Below are 13,345 nucleotides of genomic sequence, written 5' to 3'. Positions count from 1 at the left end.
AGAGAGGGAGAGGGAGGGAGGGAGAGAGGGAGAGAGAGAGGGGGAGAGGGAGAGAGAGAGAGAGAGGGAGAGAGGGGGAGAGAGAGAGGGGGAGAGGGAGAGAGAGAGAGGGGGGGGGAGAGAGAGAGGGAGAGGGGGAGAGAGAGGGAGAGGGAGGGAGGGAGAGAGGGAGAGGGAGAGAGGGAGAGAGAGAGAGGGGGAGAGGGAGAGAGAGAGAGAGAGGGAGAGAGGTGTGTTCACTCGTGGAACTGCCCGCAGTTTGAGTTCCACAGGCTGAGAAATGGCAGCTTGGCAGCCACACAGCCCCAGGCCGTTCCCTTCACGAGGCGACAGGCAGACGGGGTCCACAAGCTGCAGCAGCCCCTCACTTTGGCTCCCGTAATGGCTCCGAGGCTGGAAGGACGGGGCTCCCCTCGGGGTGTCTGGCGGGAGCTGAGGGCGACGCCCCCTTCCCTGTTCACGTCCCCTCCCTGCCTCTGTGGTGCCCAGTCACCAGAGCGCAGAGAACTCTCACCAAGGGCGCCTGACCCACCCAGCGGGACGGGGGAAGAGCCTGAGGGGGCAATGGATGGGGGAGCTCTCTGGCCCCCTGGGACTCTCCTCCCCCACCAAACGGGCAAGGGGAGGCAGCCTGCGGCCACATGCAGGGGGACGGGCGCTCGTAGGCTCTGCCCAGGGCTGTGCCGGCCTCCCTGGTACCACCTGGGGAAGCTGGCGAGCTGCTGGCCCAGGGTCAGAGCAAATCGGAGCTGGGCAGCCCTGGTCCCTCTGCATGGAACCCAGCGGGCGCCTCGCCGCGTGTTAGCGCAGGACAGGGCGGCTGGAGCCCTACGGAGCTGGAGGGAGACGTCAGGACTCCGCCGGGTTCTTCGCCCACCGCGGGGAGGTAGGATCCAGTGGGGAAGGGTTAGGGGGTGGGAAGCTGAGATCTCGTCCAGGGCTGTGGTGGGCGGGAGGCAGGACGCGCTAGTGGCTTGGATCAGTGGGACTGGGAGTCCGGACTCCTGGGTTCTCCGCTCTGTGCTGGGCCTAGTGGTTAGTGCAGGGACTGGGTGCCAGGACTCCGGAGCTCTGTTCCCAGCTCTGCAGCTGCTTTGTGTAGCCTTTGGCATGTCACTTAACCCTGATGTGGCTCGGGTCTCGCTCCATCCCACCCCCGGTCTGCACGTCCCTGTGCAGCCTCCCGGGGGGGCAGGGTGGGAGCCTGCTGGGCTCAGGTCAGACGAGGTGGTGCCAAGCCACCAGGAGTGTTCCCGGGGGGTGGAAGAGCCGGGGCTGAGCTCTGCGAACCTGGGGGCGGCGAAGCGAGCTGCCTGCAGGCACTTTGTCTCACGATCCGTGGGGAGGGGAAGGCAAAAGAAATCGAGCACTGAAAGCCAGGGGGAGCCCAGGGCTCTGAGCCCAGCTGAGGCGCCGACCCCGGGCGGCTCTTCGGGGGCACCGCTGTGACACGGCAGGGGAGGTGTCTGCCTTCCCGCCAGGCACAACTGGCCTCCTGCCAGGGGCACGTCCAATCCCCTTCTGCCATTGCATCCAGCTGGCTCTGGGGTGTGGGTGGAGCTTTGGGCTGTGGGAGGGGCTTGCAACAAGCCCCACCTCTTTTGCATTTCTCTATTTTCTGCCTGGCTTAGACAGCTGGTGGGGGGAGGGGGTGTCCCTGCAGCATCCAGCGGGATAGAAAAGCAGAGTCTGATCCGGGGACAGGTCGGGACCCCTGCGTCTGCTGGCCCAGAGGAGTCAGGCACATCCGGATCGGGGCAGTGCCAGTGGCTCAGAGGAGGGGCAGGCCTGATCGATGGAGCGAATCAGGAGCATTCTGTTTGGCTCCGTGGAGTTACACGGGTATTGAGCGGGGGTCTTGGGTTAAATCAATAGTGTTAAGAGGCAATGACGAGGCAGCAGGAAGTTGTTCTTCACTCAGCGCACAGTCAACCTGTGGAACTCCCTGCCAGGGGAAGTTGTGAAGGCCAGGGCTTGAACAGGGTTAACACAAGAGCTAGAAAGATTCATGGGGGTTCGGTCCATCGATGGTGTTACCCAGGCTGGGCAGGAAGGGTGTCCCTGGCCTCTGTTTGTCAGAAGCTGGGAATGGGCGACAGGGGAGATCACATGATGTTTCCTGGTTCTGTTCCCTCCCTCTGGGCACCTGGCTCTGGCCACAGGGGGCAGACAGGACCTGGGCTGGATGGGCCTTTGGTCTGACCTGGTCTGGCCGCTCTGATGTTCTTCTGTGTTACACTGGGGTAAATCAGTGTGAGTCTGGAGTAACTTGATTTGAATCAGTGGTGATACCCGGGAGTAACTGGATCAGTGGTGACAAGGAGGCCTTGCAGGCATCTGACCAAGGGGCCTTTGCCCACGAACGCTTCTGCTCCAATCCATCGGTTAGTCCAGAAGGTGCCACAGGACTCCTCGCCGCTGCTGCAGATCCAGACTCACACGGCTCCCCTCTGATACTTGGCTCAACGGGGTGATTACAAGACGGGTGCAGCTTCGGGGGCCAGATTCTTCTTTTACAGTGGTGTAATTCTGGAGTAACACCACAGAAGTCAGTAAACTGAGGCTGGGCTGTTTCTCAGGTATCCGGTGCCTAATACATTGGGCGCCTGACACCTAATCCCTTCAGCTCCCAGCCTGAAAGCTGATATGCTCATTTATGTATTTCTACCCACTGCACAGTTGGTCTGCGGAACTCAGGGACACAAGCCCTCATAGGATCATAGGGCTGCAGGAGACATCTCCTTCGAGGCCAAGAGCTTCGCATCCTCTAGAAAACTGGGGTATTTGTGAAAAGCACCAGGAGCTGGCGGGTCAGGAGGAAAGGGCCCCTACAGGCCAGCCATGCTGAAACAGCAGCTCTTTGCTGGCCTCTATTGGAGACAAGAGAATGAACTAGAACAAAACTAGCTTTGATCTGGCGCCCATGTGAACCCAATGGAGCCACCCCAGTTTTACCCCAGTGTAGACGAGGTCAGGGCCGGGGCAGGCGGGTTTGCGAGTGTTCAGTTAGCAAACTGGGTCCTAGTCCCATTCCTCCACCCTGGTTCTTTTTTCAACCTCTCCTTGGAGAGCAAGCCGAATCCTCACTGTATAAAGCTGGCGATGCTGCGTGCGCCACAGGCCCTCTGATAACCGGGGGGCCATGCACCAGGGAGCCTGGCAAAATACAGAAGGGTGGGCAAGCCGGTCGTGAATGGGACTGCTGGAGGGAGATGCTGTCACTGCTATTTTATATCTAAAACACGTGGAGAGAAAAACCAACCAAGACAAAAGTTATTAAAACAAGAATCATTTTTTGTGATTGCTGAGCTAACTTTCCCTTGTTTAAGTATTTTATCAGATTTGTATATTCAATATTGTAATTTCTGTGTATTTACAAAGGGGGGCGGGAGAGAGGAGAATGTTCTATTTAAAAGTGTATGTTGTATATTAAATCTTAGCAAAAGTGACTCAAATTTCTTCCCCCTCCTTCTGGGGTGGGGGTGTCTGGAGGTGCTGGTTTGAGCTCTCTGCATGTACGGGGCCAGAAAGGGATCATTAGGAGCAGTGAGAGCCAGGTGGCTGGGCACGTGTCCAGGCATTCAGAGATGCCAGTCACAGCCCCGTTCGGTGCTGGCAGCCGGGAGCGTCAGCTGCTTTTCTTGCAACACCATCAGGAAGAGTTTGCTCCAGAAGGGGAGGCGCTTCCAGTCAGACGGCCTCCCCGGGCCCCTCACACTAGCGTGGAAACAAGAGACCAGAGCTGCTGCTCCTGCCCCGTGCAGGCCGACGTGCCCCGGCCGGCGGAGGTGCCTGGCGTGTTGACGCCCCTCTCGTTCTGGGCCCTGCGCTGTTGAAAGAGCCCTGGGCCGCTCGAGGTGGTCGCTGCGGACGCCGACAGGGCAGCGCCACGGGGGGAGAGGCCAGGCAAAAGGGGAGTGTGGCGAGGGACGCAGGGCCGGCACGTGAGCAGTGAACCCCGGCGCACACGCTCCCAGGGGGGTCTTCCCACGCGCTCCCAGGGGGGTCTTCCCGCACGCTCCAGCGCTGCTGCCCCCGCCCCTGCAGAAGCTGCCACCCCTGCCCCCAGCGTGGCCCTACTGGCCTGGAAACCTGCCCCTGCCACGGGCACTAAAACAAGCCCAGGCCTGAGGTGGAGGGAAGGGAGAAGTTTTGAGGGGGGGGAGATCTCCCTCTTGGCCTTAGAAAACCCCCAACCTGCCGCAGCCAGGCCCGGGGGGGGGGGGGGGCGGGCTGAGCCTGGGGAGTTGGCCCTGGGGGGGGCGATATTAGCAGGGAGGGGCAGGAGCCAGGGGGCCAGCACAAGACCAGCAGGTCTCTGGTGCCCATGGAGGAGGCTCGGGACTTGGCCAGAAGTGGGTGAGAGGGGAGGGAAGACAGGTTGAAAGTGAGGTTATATGGGGGGGGGGCCTCTGACTGGCAGGCAGGCAGGTTATATGGGGGGGCTGTGAATGGCGGGCAGGCAGGTTATATGGGGGGGCTGTGATTGGCAGGCAGGTTACATGGGAGGGGGGCTGTGATTGGTGGGCAGGCGGGTTATATGGGACGGAGGCTCCTGATTGGCGGGCAGGCAGGTACGAGAGACTGAAGAGGCTCTGATTGGCTGGCAGGCCGGTTATATGGGAGGAGGGTGCTCTGATTGGCTGAACAATCAGTGATAATGAAAGGAAGGGTCTGATTGGCTGGGGGGGTTGACACTAAAGAAACACTCTGACTGGCTGGAAGGAGTGCTCCTTTCAGCCAATCAACGTCTGTGCCTCTCGGGCCCCGCCCACGCTGTCTCGCCGCCAATCGGGATGCAGAGGGGTGGGGCCCCGCGCAGGGCTGATCTGCGCAGGCCGGAGGCTGGGAACTTAATCGGCCCGGGGGGGGCCCGGCCATGGAGCGCGAGGCGGAGGGGTAGGGGTAGGGGTAGGGGCGGGGCGGGGCGGGGCGGGGCGCGAGGGGGGGACAGGCGGCCGGGGGGGATGGTGGGGGGGGGAGAGAGGCGGCCGGGGGGAGATGGTGGGGGGGGGGAGAGGCGGCCGGGGGGGGCTGGTGGGGGGGGGAGAGGCGGCCGGGGGGGCATGGTGGGGGGGGAGAGGCGGCCGGGGGGGGCTGGTGGGGGGGAAGAGGCGGCCGGGGGGGGATGGTGGGGGGGGAGAGGCGGCCGGGGGGAGATGGTGGGGGGGGGAGAGAGGCGGCCGGGGGGGGCTGGTGGGGGGGGGGGGAGAGGCGGCCGGGGGGCATGGTGGGGGGGGAGAGGCGGCCGGGGGGGATGGTGGGGGGGAAGAGGCGGCCGGGGGGGACGGCGGGGGGGGAAGAGGCGGCCGGGGGGAAGAGGCGGCCGGGGGGGATGGTGGGGGGGGGGAGAGGCAGCCGGGGGGGCTGGTGGGGGGGAGAGGCGGCCGGGGGGGGCTGGTGGGGGGGGAGAGGCGGCCGGGGGGGATGGTGGGGGGGAAGAGGCGGCCGGGAGGGACGGCGGGGGGGGAAGAGGCGGCCGGGGGGGGAGAGGCGGCGGGGGGGGATGGTGGGGGGGGGGAGAGGCAGCCGGGGGGGCTGGGGGGGGAGAGGCGGCCGGGGGGGGCTGGTGGGGGGGAGAGAGGCGGCCGGGGGGGCTGGTGGGGGGGAGAGGCGGCCAGGGGGGACGGTGGGGGGAGAGGCGGCCCGGGGGGGGATGGTGGGGGGGGAGAGGCGGCCGGGGGGGACGGGGGGGGGGGAGAGGCGGCTGGGGGGGATGGTGGGGGGGGGAGAGGCGGCCGGGGGGGTTGGGGGGGGAGAGGCGGCCGGGGGGGACGGCGGGGGGGGAAGAGGCGGCCGGGGGGGAGAGGCGGCCGGGGGGGGCTGGTGGGGGGGGAGGGCGGCCGGGGGGGCTGGTGGGGGGGGGAAGAGGCGGCCGGGGGGGGGAGAGGCGGCCGGGGGGCGATGGTGGGGGGGGGAGGCGGCCGGGGGGCTCTCGCGGCGGGGTCCGCGGCTCTGACCCCCTCGCGTGTGCCCAGGAGCGAGGGGCCGCTCTCGGAGGAAAGCTTCCTGCAGCTGGCCCAGGCCGGGGTGCGGAGCCCAAGGTTCACGGGGCTCTGCGCCCGGCTGGTGGGGGAGCTCCGGGCCCTGTGCCCCCTGGAGGAGGACCTGAGCCCCACCAGCGGTGAGTTGCCTGCGGGCCCTGGCTTCGCTCTCACTGGCTAGTCCTGGGGTGGGAGCGCTGCCCAGTGGTCACAGACCCGGGTCCGTTTCCCGCTCTGCCAGACTCCCTGTGAGACCCGGACACGCGCTGCCGCTGCTCCGTGCCTCAGTTTCCCCTGTGCGCAGTGGGGATCGCCGCTCTGCCCGGGGCTCCAGGGTTCACCTCCCCGCTGTGCCGCAGCAGGGCCCGAGGACGCCGAGACCTTCCAGATCGAGCTGAGCGGGCTGCTGCAGGAGCTGCACTGCCCCTACCCTGCGCTCACCACCGGGGCTGTAACCGCCCGGCTGGGCAGCCCCCACGCCTGCCTCCAGCTGCTGTGTAGGTCCTGGCGGGGCGGCTGTGGGTCTCAGTGGCGGGGCGGGGCAGAATCTGGGAGTCCTGCTGCCTGCCCCTGCTCTTACCAGTAATCCCCACTTCCCTCCCAGAGACCCACAGGCTGCTCCGCTGGGTCCGCTCCCTGGCTCTGGGAGGGGAGTGGGGGATAGTGGTTAGAGCGGGGGGGGGGCTGGGAGCCCAGACTCCGGGTTCTCTCCTGACTCTGGGAGGGGAATGGGGGCTAGTGGATAGAGCAGGGCTGGGAGCCTGGACTCCCGGGCTCTGGGAGGGGAGTGGGGGCTAGTGGGTAGTGCAGGGCTGGGAGCCCGGACTCCTGGGCTCTGGGAGGGAAGTGGGGGCTAGTGGGTAGCGCAGGGCTGGGAGCCCGGACTCCCGGGTACTGGGAGGGGAGTGTGGGCTAGTGGGTAGTGCAGGGCTGGGAGCCCGGACTCCTGGGCTCTGGGAGGGAAGTGGGGGCTAGTGGGTAGCGCAGGGCTGGGAGCCCGGACTCCCGGGTACTGGGAGGGGAGTGTGGGCTAGTGGGTAGTGCAGGGCTGGGAGCCCGGACTCCCGGGCTCTGGGAGAGGAGTGGGGGCTAGTGGGTAGCGCAGGGCTGGGAGCCCGGACTCCTGGGCTCTGGGAGGGAAGTGGGGGCTAGTGGGTAGCGCAGGGCTGGGAGCCCGGACTCCCGGGTACTGGGAGGGGAGTGTGGGCTAGTGGGTAGTGCAGGGCTGGGAGCCCGGACTCCTGGGCTCTGGGAGGGCAGTGGGATCTAAGTGGGTAGCGCAGGGCTGGGAGCCCGGACTCCCGGGCTCTGGGAGGGGAGTGGGGGCTAGTGGGTAGCGCAGGGCTGGGAGCCCGGACTCCTGGGCTCTGGGAGGGCAGTGGGATCTAAGTGGGTAGCGCAGGGCTGGGAGCCCGGACTCCCGGGCTCTGGGAGGGGAGTGGGGGCTAGTGGGTAGCGCAGGGCTGGGAGCCCGGACTCCTGGGCTCTGGGAGGGCAGTGGGATCTAAGTGGGTAGTGCAGGGCTGGGAGCCTGGACTCCCGGGCTCTGGGAGGGGAGTGGGGGCTAGTGGGTAGCGCAGGGCTGGGAGCCCGGACTCCCGGGCTCTGGGAGGGGAGTGGGGGCTAGTGGGTAGCGCAGGGCTGGGAGCCTGGACTCCCGGGCTCTGGGAGGGGAGTGGGGGCTAGTGGGTAGTGCAGGGCTGGGAGCCCGGACTCCTGGGCCCTGGGAGGGGAGTGTGGGCTAGTGGGTAGCGCAGGGCTGGGAGCCCGGACTCCTGGGCACTGGGAGGGGAGTGGGGGCTAGTGGGTAGCGCAGGGCTGGGAGCCCGGACTCCTGGGCCCTGGGAGGGCAGTGTGGGCTAGTGGGTAGCGCAGGGCTGGGAGCCCGGACTCCTGGGCACTGGGAGGGGAGTGGGGGCTAGTGGGTAGCGCAGGGCTGGGAGCCCGGACTCCTGGGCCCTGGGAGGGGAGTGTGGGCTAGTGGGTAGCGCAGGGCTGGGAGCCCGGACTCCTGGGCCCTGGGAGGGGAGTGTGGGCTAGTGGGTAGCGCAGGGCTGGGAGCCCGGACTCCTGGGCCCTGGGAGGGGAGTGGGGGCTAGTGGGTAGCGCAGGGCTGGGAGCCCGGACTCCTGGGCCCTGGGAGGGCAGTGTGGGCTAGTGGGTGATCTGGAGGTGGACGCTAGGCGTGGATGGAGAGCCCCTCATCGGAGGGCTGGCCTCCTGCCCCCCACGGCTCACCCCTGCCTCTCCCCAGACTTCCTGAGCTCGGAGCTGCAGGCGGCCCGGCTCCTGTGCCGGAAGCGCCCGCCTGCACCACCGCAGGGAGAGGGGGCCGATGCTGCCTGGCGGGAGCTGCAGCTCATCTGCCAGGCTCTGGGGGGGCTGGAGCTGGCCCCCCCTGGGCCCCAGCTCCTGGGGGACATAAAATCCAAGGTGAGGAGTCGGATGCGGCGCTTGTCCCTGTGGCCGGGGGGTACCGGCTTGGATCCTGCCCCAGAGCAGGACTGGCGGGGGGAGGGGGGCAGGAGCAGGGGCTTGGCGTCTCTGGGACTGGCTGGGGCGGGGGGAGGGGGGCAGGAGCAGGGGCTTGGCGTCTCTGGGACTGGCTGGGGCGGGGGGAGGGGTCTGTCCCTGTGGCCGGGGGGTACCGGCTTGGATCCTGCCCCAGAGCAGGACTGGCGGGGGGAGGGGGGCAGGAGCAGGGGCTTGGCGTCTCTGGGACTGGCTGGGGCGGGGGGAGGGGGGTGCCGGCTCGGATCTGGCTCCGGAGGGAACCAACCGGCACCTTGAGCCCCCCCATCCCCACCCCTGCTGAGCATGTTCTCCCCTCCCCCCCAGGTGGCGGAGGCCCTGTCTGCGCTGCCCCATGACCACCAGGAGATGGCGCCGCTGCTGAGGGCTCCCCTGATGGCTCCGCAGTGGGTACGGCCGGGGGCACAGACCTGGCGGCTCCACTCTGGGATTGGCTCCCTGCCCAAGGGAGTTAGGCGCTGAGCGGCTCCCGGCACCAACGCCACTTCCCAGGCCCGCTCAGCCCTGCCCCTCACGTCGCAGGGAGCGTCCAGATCTTCCCTGAAGGGGCCGGGCCCCTGGGTCTGGTGCCCTGGCTGGGGCGGGGCCGGGCCCGGGCCCCTGGGTCTGGTGCCCTGGCTGGGGCGGGGCCGGGGCCGGGCCCCTGGGTCTGGTGCCCTGGCTGGGGCGGGGCCGGGCCCCTGGGTCTGGAGCCCTGGCTGGGGCGGGGCCGGGGCCGGGCCCCTGGGTCTGGAGCCCTGGCTGGGGCGGGGCCGGGCCCCTGGGTCTGGTGCCCTGGCTGGGGCGGGGCCGGGCCCCTGGGTCTGGAGCCCTGGCTGGGGCGGGGCCGGGCCCCTGGGTCTGGAGCCCTGGCTGGGGCGGGGCCGGGCCCCTGGGTCTGGAGCCCTGGCTGGGGCGGGGCCGGGCCCCTGGGTCTGGAGCCCTGGCTGGGGCGGGGCCGGGCCCCTGGGTCTGGAGCCCTGGCTGGGGCGGGGCCGGGCCCCTGGGTCTGGAGCCCTGGCTGGGGCGGGGCCGGGCCCCTGGGTCTGGAGCCCTGGCTGGGGCGGGGCCGGGCCCCTGGGTCTGGAGCCCTGGCTGGGGCGGGGCCGGGCCCCTGGGTCTGGAGCCCTGGCTGGGGCGGGGCCGGGCCCCTGGGTTGTCCCCACTCCCACTGCACCTCGCTGTCTGGCTTGCAACAGGTTGCACCCCTTCCCCCGCCCTGTGCCTCAGTTTCCTGGCAGCGGGAGGGGGCTTTCTGAGGCTGAGCGGGTCTCTCCGCCCTGGCTAGGCGGCGCTGGAGGGGATCCGGCAGGCCCTGCGCACCGAGTACGAGTGCCGCAAGCGCATGATGGTCACACGCTTCGAAGTCACGCTGCAAGCCTTCCTCTGGTCCGAGCGCGCCCCGGTGAGCAACTGGGCCAATCCCAACCAGGGGCGCAGGGAATGGGGCAGGGGCCTGTCCCCTCTGGGGGGTACTGGCTGGTGGGGGGAAATGGGGAAGGGGTCTGTCCCCTCTGGGGGGTGCTGGCTGGTGGGGGGGGGGAATGGGGAAGGGGTCTGTCCCCTCTGGGGGGTGCTGGCTGGGGGGCGGTAAATGGGGAAGGGGTCTGTCCCCTCGGGGGGGGCTGGCTGGTGGGGCGGGAAATGGGGAAGGGGTCTGTCCCCTCGGGGGGGGCTGGCTGGTGGGGGGGGGAATGGGGAAGGGGTCTGTCCCCTCGGGGGGGGCTGGCTGGGGGGCGGGAAATGGGGAAGGGGTCTGTCCCCTCGGGGGGGGCTGGCTGGTGGGGGAGGGGAATGGGGAAGGGGTCTGTCCTCTCGGGGGGGGGGGGGGGCTGGTGGGGGAGGGGAATGGGGAAGGGGTCTGTCCTCTCGGGGGGGGGGGGGGGGGCTGGTGGGGGAGGGGAATGGGGAAGGGGTCTGTCCTCTCGGGGGGGGGGGGGCTGGCTGGTGGGGGAGGGGAATGGGGAAGGGGTCTGTCCTCTCGGGGGGGGGGGCTGGCTGGTGGGGGAGGGGAATGGGGAAGGGGTCTGTCCCCTCGGGGGGGGCTGGCTGGTGGGGGGGAAATGGGGAAGGGGTCTGTCCCCTCGGGGGGGGGGGGCTGGCGGGGGGGGGGGGGGTCCCCTCTGGGGGGGGGTGGGGGGGGGAATGGGGAAGGGGTCTGTCCCCTCTGGGGGGGGCTGGCTGGTGGGGGGAAATGGGGAAGGGGTCTGTCCCCTCTGGGGGGGGCTGGCTGGGGGGCGGGAAATGGGGAAGGGGTCTGTCCCCTCTGGGGGGGGGGGGGGCTGGCTGGCTGGGGGGCGGGAAATGGGGAAGGGGTCTGTCCCCTCGGGGGGGGGCTGGCTGGTGAGGGGGGAATGGGGAAGGGGTCTGTCCCCTCGGGGGGACTGGCTGGGGGGGGAATGGGGAAGGGGTCTGTCCCCTCGGGGGGGGCTGGCTCCCCCCACCCGAAGGGGGACTGGCTGGCGGGGGGAATGGGGAAGGGGTCTGTCCCCTCGGGGGGGCTGGCTGGGGGGGGAATGGGGAAGGGGTCTGTCCCCTCGGGGGGGGGCTGGCTGGTGGGGGGGGGAATGGGGAAGGGGTCTGTCCCCTCTGGGGGGGACTGGCTGGCGGGGGGAATGGGGAAGGGGTCTGTCCCCTCGGGGGGGGGCTGGCTGGGGGGGGAATGGGGAAGGGGTCTGTCCCCTCGGGGGGGGCTGGCTCCCCCCACCCGAAGGGGGACTGGCTGGCGGGGGGAATGGGGAAGGGGTCTGTCCCCTCGGGGGGGCTGGCTGGGGGGGGAATGGGGAAGGGGTCTGTCCCCTCGGGGGGGGGGGCTGGTGGGGGGGGGAATGGGGAAGGGGTCTGTCCCCTCGGGGGGGGGGGGGGGGGGGGGGCTGGCTGGTGGGGGGGGGGAATGGGGAAGGGGTCTGTCCCCTCGGGGGGGGGCTGGCTGGTGGGGGGGGGAATGGGGAAGGGGTCTGTCCCCTCGGGGGGGGCTGGCTCCCCCCACCCGAAGGGGGACTGGCTGGCGGGGGGTGCTCTGTGCCCGGAGTCGTTGGGCCGGGGGGGTGCAGGGGAGATGCCAGAGCGGATTCCTCCCCCCAGGCCCATGGCGCCGCCCTGCGGGCTGCCGTGTCCCCGCTGCGCCAGGTGGAATCGGCCGCGCCCGGCGTGTCCCTGGCCCGGCTGCTGGCCGCCCGCGCGGACGCCTCGCGCATCGTCAGCGCCAGCACCGGCCGCTGCCGCCACCGCACCAGCTGTGCCATCAACAAGGTAGGTGGGGCGCTCGGGGGGGGGGGGGGGCAGCGTGGTCACAACCCCCCCCACCCGCCTCTTGCGCCGCCAGGTCTGGTGGGCGGGGGCTGGGCCTCTCTCCCTTCAGCTCTGCTGCTCTTTCCCTCCCCGCAGGTGCTGATGGGGGGCGTCCCGGACCGGGGGGGGCGCCCCACTGAGATCGAGCCCCCCATGCCCACCTGGGAGAAGCGGCGCGAGGGGGGAGCAGGCCAGCAGCGCTGGGGCCGGCGGGGCAAGAAGAAGAAGTGAAGCTGGCTCTGGCTCCGTCTCCGCACCTGGCACAGGGCACGGACTCCAGAGCTCTGTGCAGAGGGGCCTGCAGCCGGGTGGGGGCACAGAGGGAGCAGAGGTCGGGAGGCCTGGGTTCTCCCCCAGCCCTGGGAGGGGAGTGGGGCCTGGTGGTTAGAGCAGGGGGGACTAGGAGCCAGGGCCTGGGTTCTGTCCCCAGGTCTGGGAGGGGAGTGGGACCTGGTGGTTAGAGCAGGGGGGACTAGGAGCCGGGGGCTGGGTTCTGTCCCCAGCTCTGGGAGGGGAGTGAGGCCTGGTGGTTAGAGCAGGGGGGACTAGGAGCCGGGGGCTGGGTTCTGTCCCCAGCTCTGGGAGGGGAGTGAGGCCTGGTGGTTAGAGCAGGGGGGCTGGGAGCCGGGGGCTGGGTTCTGTCCCCAGCTCTGGGAGGGGAGTGAGGCCTGGTGGTTAGAGCAGGGGGGATGGGAGCCAGGGGCTGGGTTCTGTCCCCAGGTCTGGGAGGGGAGTGGGGCCTGGTGGTTAGAGCAGGGGGGCTAGGAGCCAGGGTCTGGGTTCTGTCCCCAGGTCTGGGAGGGGAGTGGGGGCTAGTGGTTAGAGCAGGGGGGCTGGGAGCCAGGTCTCCTGGGTTCTGGGACTATGAACTTGGGACCGTCCCATGGTGCACTTTGCACGTGCCGGTTTGGCCGTGGCGTGCGGGGGCGGGGCCTAGGTCTCAGCGGCTGGGCGGGGCTTTGTAAAATGAGGCTGGGGGAGGGGCCGGGAGCTGGGGGCTGTACGTTTCCGGTGGCTTTAAACCCCAGCGCGATGGGGGGGGATAAAGCAAAGTTCAGTTTGTGCCGGGATTGATTTGTCTCCCCTTGGAATGGACCCAGGGGTGCTCGTGGCCAAGACCCAGGCTGCTGCAGCCCGGGGGGGGGGCCGGGGTTGACTGCAGCTGCGGGTGCACGAGGCGAGTTGGGGCCCAGCAGGGGGACTCTGGGGGAGTCTCATGGGCCCGATCCTGCAGTGCGGCCCCCCCGCCCAGGGGAATGGTGCTGGGCCCCAAGGCAGAGGGGGGACCCAGAGGGAAGGTGGAGCTGGGCTGCAGCCAGCCTCACCCTGGCCCCTCAATCCCCTTCCCCAAAGTGCAAGGGGGTCCCCCTCGCGGCCAGTGGGCGGGCACTCCAGTGATGTCATGTGACCGAAGCCTGGGCTGCAGAGCCTTGGATTTTGGGGGGGCTGCAGTGTTTGTTTGGGGACCCCCCCACCAGCCCTGACAGACAGATGCTCTCACCTGTACCCTGCCCCCATCTGCACTGTGACCTGCCAGGTGGGGGCAGCCCGAGCCCGGC

At 69.4% G+C, this 13,345-nt stretch overlaps 1 protein-coding gene across 3 annotated transcripts; it reads left to right on the top strand.

Annotated features, from left to right (window-relative positions):
- Positions 1 to 4,568: 4,568 nt before the first annotated feature.
- TSLIG3C (tRNA splicing ligase complex subunit 3C) lies at positions 4,569 to 13,250 on the top strand. 3 transcript variants are annotated; one of them, XM_075917959.2, is made up of 8 exons: positions 4,569 to 4,899; positions 5,979 to 6,124; positions 6,344 to 6,481; positions 8,239 to 8,417; positions 8,823 to 8,906; positions 9,784 to 9,900; positions 11,580 to 11,747; positions 11,883 to 13,250. In XM_075917959.2, the coding sequence occupies exons 1-8, from the start codon at positions 4,880 to 4,882 to the stop codon at positions 12,015 to 12,017; spliced, it is 987 nt and encodes a 328-aa protein (XP_075774074.2). In that variant the 5' UTR covers positions 4,569 to 4,879; the 3' UTR covers positions 12,018 to 13,250. The 3 variants fall into 3 exon arrangements, with proteins under 3 accessions (XP_075774074.2, XP_089625980.1, XP_089625979.1); XM_089769854.1 differs by lacking the exon at positions 4,569 to 4,899 and having other exon boundaries at positions 5,867 to 6,124; positions 6,347 to 6,481; XM_089769853.1 differs by lacking the exon at positions 4,569 to 4,899 and having other exon boundaries at positions 5,867 to 6,124.
- The last annotated feature ends 95 nt before the right edge of the window (positions 13,251 to 13,345 follow it).

The sequence above is a fragment of the Pelodiscus sinensis genome, chromosome 18 (assembly GCF_052426305.1).
Source record: "Pelodiscus sinensis isolate ZL-2025 chromosome 18, ASM5242630v1, whole genome shotgun sequence".
Classification (NCBI taxonomy): domain Eukaryota; kingdom Metazoa; phylum Chordata; order Testudines; family Trionychidae; genus Pelodiscus; species Pelodiscus sinensis.
This window is presented reverse-complemented; position numbering and strand designations above follow the sequence as displayed.